Consider the following 3,518-nt stretch of genomic DNA (forward strand, 5'->3'; position numbering starts at 1 on the left):
TTCTATTGTAGCTGCCTGAGGGAGTGATACCAGCAGAGGCAGGCAAGAGGTGAGCCAACAACTTAGAAGAAAAACTGGGGGAATGAGATGTCCACAGGGGGCTTTGAAAATCTCCAGGGTATTTGCGGGCATCTAGAAGGCCACAAGGGCTCAGGCCTGTGGCATGCCCAGGAAAGACTTGAGAACATCTTAATATCTCACCTCTAGTTGAAGGGTTGGGTTAATATCTGAAAACTTGATTATGTAATACACCATAGTAATAGAATAACGGCCAATACCACACAATCTCGACCACATATACAGAAAAGAATTTCACAAAATACAGCGCCCTTCATGTCTAAAGACAACAGAAAACACTGAACAAATTAGGAATAGAAAAAACTTTCTCAACCTATAAACAGCATCGATGAAAAACCCATGGACAACACCATATTCAATGGTGAAAGACTGAAAATTTCCCCCTAAGACCAGGGACAAGACATTGATGTCTGCCCTCATCTCGCATGTTAATCACAGGCACCAGAGGCTCTGATAAGGGCAATTAGGCAAGAAAAAGGAATAAAAGAGACCCAGATTGGAAGGGAAGATGTAAAACTATTTGGTTGGCAGATGAGAAGATATTGTATCTAGAAAAACCTAAAAAATACACCCCACACACACACAATATGTGCATCGTATCCCAATAGGTGTATAAAAAATTTTAATTGCCTCATCTGGTTAGTGGCTCCAATATTGGAGAGCACAGGTAGACCACTAATATTTGTTGAACTTTTCCAGAAGAGGAGGAGGAGGAGGATGCTGGAGGTTGGTGGCCCCAAATGTTAATGCTTTTCTCAACCCCCGAAAACCTATGGAAGGAGATGGTAGGATTAGCTGACAGGGATGTGGGGCAGAATGGGCACCATGTCAGTGACTTCCAGATCAAGGATGTGTCACGGGAGCTCAGAGCCATCAGCCACCAGCTCAACCAATGCTTCCAATCTCCTCAACCTACATCAGGTCGGTGACCAGGCAGGAGTGGAATATGTCTCACAGCTGGCTGCCTCTGTAGAGCTTGGTGACCTAGAACAAACGCGAGGGAGAGTGGGTGAGATGGAGGTCTCCTGGAGACGCAGGGGGCCACTGGAGCCAGTGAAACATCACAGACCTTGGGGCAAGGGAGACCTGACTTCAAATCCTGGCTCTGCCCCTAACTCACTGTGTGACCTTAGGCACAATAATCCCCTTTCTGAGCTTCAGTTTACCCATGTGAGAAATGGGGAAGGCAGCTAGGACATCACCTCTGGACACTGAGAGAACCCAGGGACGCAGGGAAAGTGAAGGGTTGAAACAATCACGTAACAGATGTAAGTCAGACAGAGGAATGACGGTGCCCTCAGGGCAAGGAGCGATGCGAGAGGGGAGACCCCACCTGGTCCTGGGTGTCCCTCAGCAGGACGGTGTACTCCGAGGATGTGGGCTCCGGGTTGCTGAGGTTCCAGCTGATGATGTGGAAACGTAGCTGGTGCTCTCTCTGGATGGATAAACTCTGGGATGCAGAGCCTGGAGCCACCGAGAGGAAGAGCAGACAGGTGGAGACTCTCCGCTCCCAGCACAGAGGCATGGTGGCCCACGGGGTCAGGATGGTAGGTGCAGACGGCGTCCACACTGCTGGCTTCCCCATCCTTTTCAGGCCTGGGGAGAGAGGGATGTGGGGACTCTAGAGAGAGGTCCTGAAACCTCTGGGGTGGGGGCCAGAACAGGAAGGAGGAAATGGGAGGACAGGGGGGAGACAGAGAGGGGTGGTGACAAAAGTGGTCATTAGGGGCAAATGCTCAGGGGAGGGTCTCACCTGAGGGAGACCAGTCTGCAACTCAAGGAGAAGAGGCCCAGGCTGCTCTTCTTGGACAAGGATCCACCTGGGGAGGAAGGAGGAGGAGGATGAGAGGAGGGACAGGGAGTGGGGGAGGGGCTGGGTGGGATTTAACCCAACAGGAGCTGCTGGAACCAGGGTCTCCCCAGGCTCTGCAGGACCCTCTCAGTGGAGTTGAACATGGCTGAGCAGTTGCTCCTGTCTTATGAATACCGGAGGGTGGAGATGGGGAAGGGGACTGTGAGGGTCTTCAGGTTGTGCCCCAAAGCTGCAAGACGAGAGGGAGAGCGATGGCCATCACTGAAATCTGGCCTGAGACCACACCAGAGTCCTGCACTCATTATCATCTGTCGTCTTCTCTCCCAGGGGCACCACCACCCACCCGTGTGGTCACCCAAGTCAGAACCAGCACATCTGCTCTGCTCCTCCTCCCTCCCAGTAACACCAATTCCAGTTGCGCACCGGTCCTCACATACACTCCCTCTCCATCCCTGTCCCAGCTCAGGTCTTAACTTCCTTCACCCGGACCAACACCCCAGCAGGCTCACTGGATGCTCTGTCTAAAGGATGTTCTACATGGACCACTAGAAGAATCTTTCTGAAATGAATACCTCACTAGGGCCACCACTGCTCCAGTACCACCCATGGCTCCCTATGGCCTTCAGTGTTTAGTTCAACCTTCTTGACCTGGCACTCAAGGCTCTACTCAATCTGGCTCCTGCTGACCTTTCAGTCTCATTTTATCCATCTACTGCGGGTTAAACTTTATGCTTCACGCAACCCAAATTCATTTCAATTCTCCCCATACGGCATGTTGTTTCTGGCCGGAGCCTTTGATCATGGAATCCTCTCTGCCAGGAAAACCCTTCATCCTCTAGTTGCCAGGGTCCCTACTACTTATTCTTAAAGACTCCATTCTGGTGAAACTTTCTCTAGCAAGCTCTTCCCCTCCAAATGATGCCAGGCGCCTCTCCCCGAAACATCCCACATTGTACTATAATGGTGTGTTAATTTCACAAGACTCGGGGCTCTCTGAGGGCTGGCCTGAGACTGAACCGTCGGTATAATCTTTGTGATCAGCATGATTGCCCTAAAACAAGAATTTCACACCCTGGCTTCCCAGCTCCTGGATCACAACTGGCTGGTGGAGGAGTGGGGCCGGAGAGCTTCTCTTGGGAAGGAAAAGGGGCCCCCAGATACCTGTGGTGGCTTCTGGTGGCACAGGTGATGATGAAGTATGCAGGGACGTGGTGGCTGGCTCGGGAGCTGTGGCGAGGGCTGTCTCAGGGAGGGACAGAGTGGGAGGAGCCCCCAGGCTCACCCGGGCTCCAGCAGTGGCTGTGCCAGGACCACCATTCACAGGTGAAGCATACATGAGAGTGAGGGGACGGGTGACTGTGTGAGTAGAGGGATGAGCAAGCCTGTGGATGAGAGGAGCCCGAGAGAGAGAGATATGTGAACAAGAGAGACTGAACTCGGAGGAGAGACAGATGGATGGGCAGAAAACTGGACAGACGGATGGGATACCTGGAAAAGGAGGACCAAGGGCGGGGCTTTAGGAGAATTAAAGTGAAAACCACGTGGGGTCAGAATGTGGTGGAGAACATGTCTGTGTCTAAGGCTTTCTCACCCTGGGCTGGGACTCTCCACCAGAACCCGGGAGGGA

At 52.2% G+C, this 3,518-nt stretch overlaps 1 protein-coding gene across 1 annotated transcript; it reads right to left on the reverse strand.

Annotated features, from left to right (window-relative positions):
• Positions 1 to 999: 999 nt before the first annotated feature.
• Positions 1,000 to 3,097, reverse strand: LOC131403094 (mucin-16-like). The gene is made up of 3 exons (XM_058537451.1): positions 3,053 to 3,097; positions 1,412 to 1,674; positions 1,000 to 1,062 (listed from the first exon to the last, which is right to left on the reverse strand). Exons 2-3 carry the CDS (start codon positions 1,661 to 1,663, stop codon positions 1,030 to 1,032), a joined length of 285 nt encoding a protein of 94 aa, XP_058393434.1. The 5' UTR covers positions 1,664 to 1,674; positions 3,053 to 3,097; the 3' UTR covers positions 1,000 to 1,029.
• Between the last annotated feature and the right edge of the window lie 421 nt (positions 3,098 to 3,518).

The sequence above is a fragment of the Diceros bicornis genome, unplaced genomic scaffold (assembly GCF_020826845.1).
Source record: "Diceros bicornis minor isolate mBicDic1 unplaced genomic scaffold, mDicBic1.mat.cur scaffold_55_ctg1, whole genome shotgun sequence".
Taxonomy (NCBI): Eukaryota; Metazoa; Chordata; class Mammalia; order Perissodactyla; family Rhinocerotidae; genus Diceros; species Diceros bicornis.

What these genes read in the sequence shown, in the direction of transcription:
- LOC131403094 (XM_058537451.1), bottom strand. Translation starts at nt 1,663, where the DNA reads ATGGGGAAGCCAGCAGTGTGGACGCCGTCTGCACCTACCATCCTGACC. An exon ending in TGAGGGACACCCAGGACCAG is followed by an intron (nt 1,063 to 1,411) that starts GTGGGGTCTCCC and finishes CGTTTGTTCTAG; the next exon opens with GTCACCAAGCTCTACAGAGG.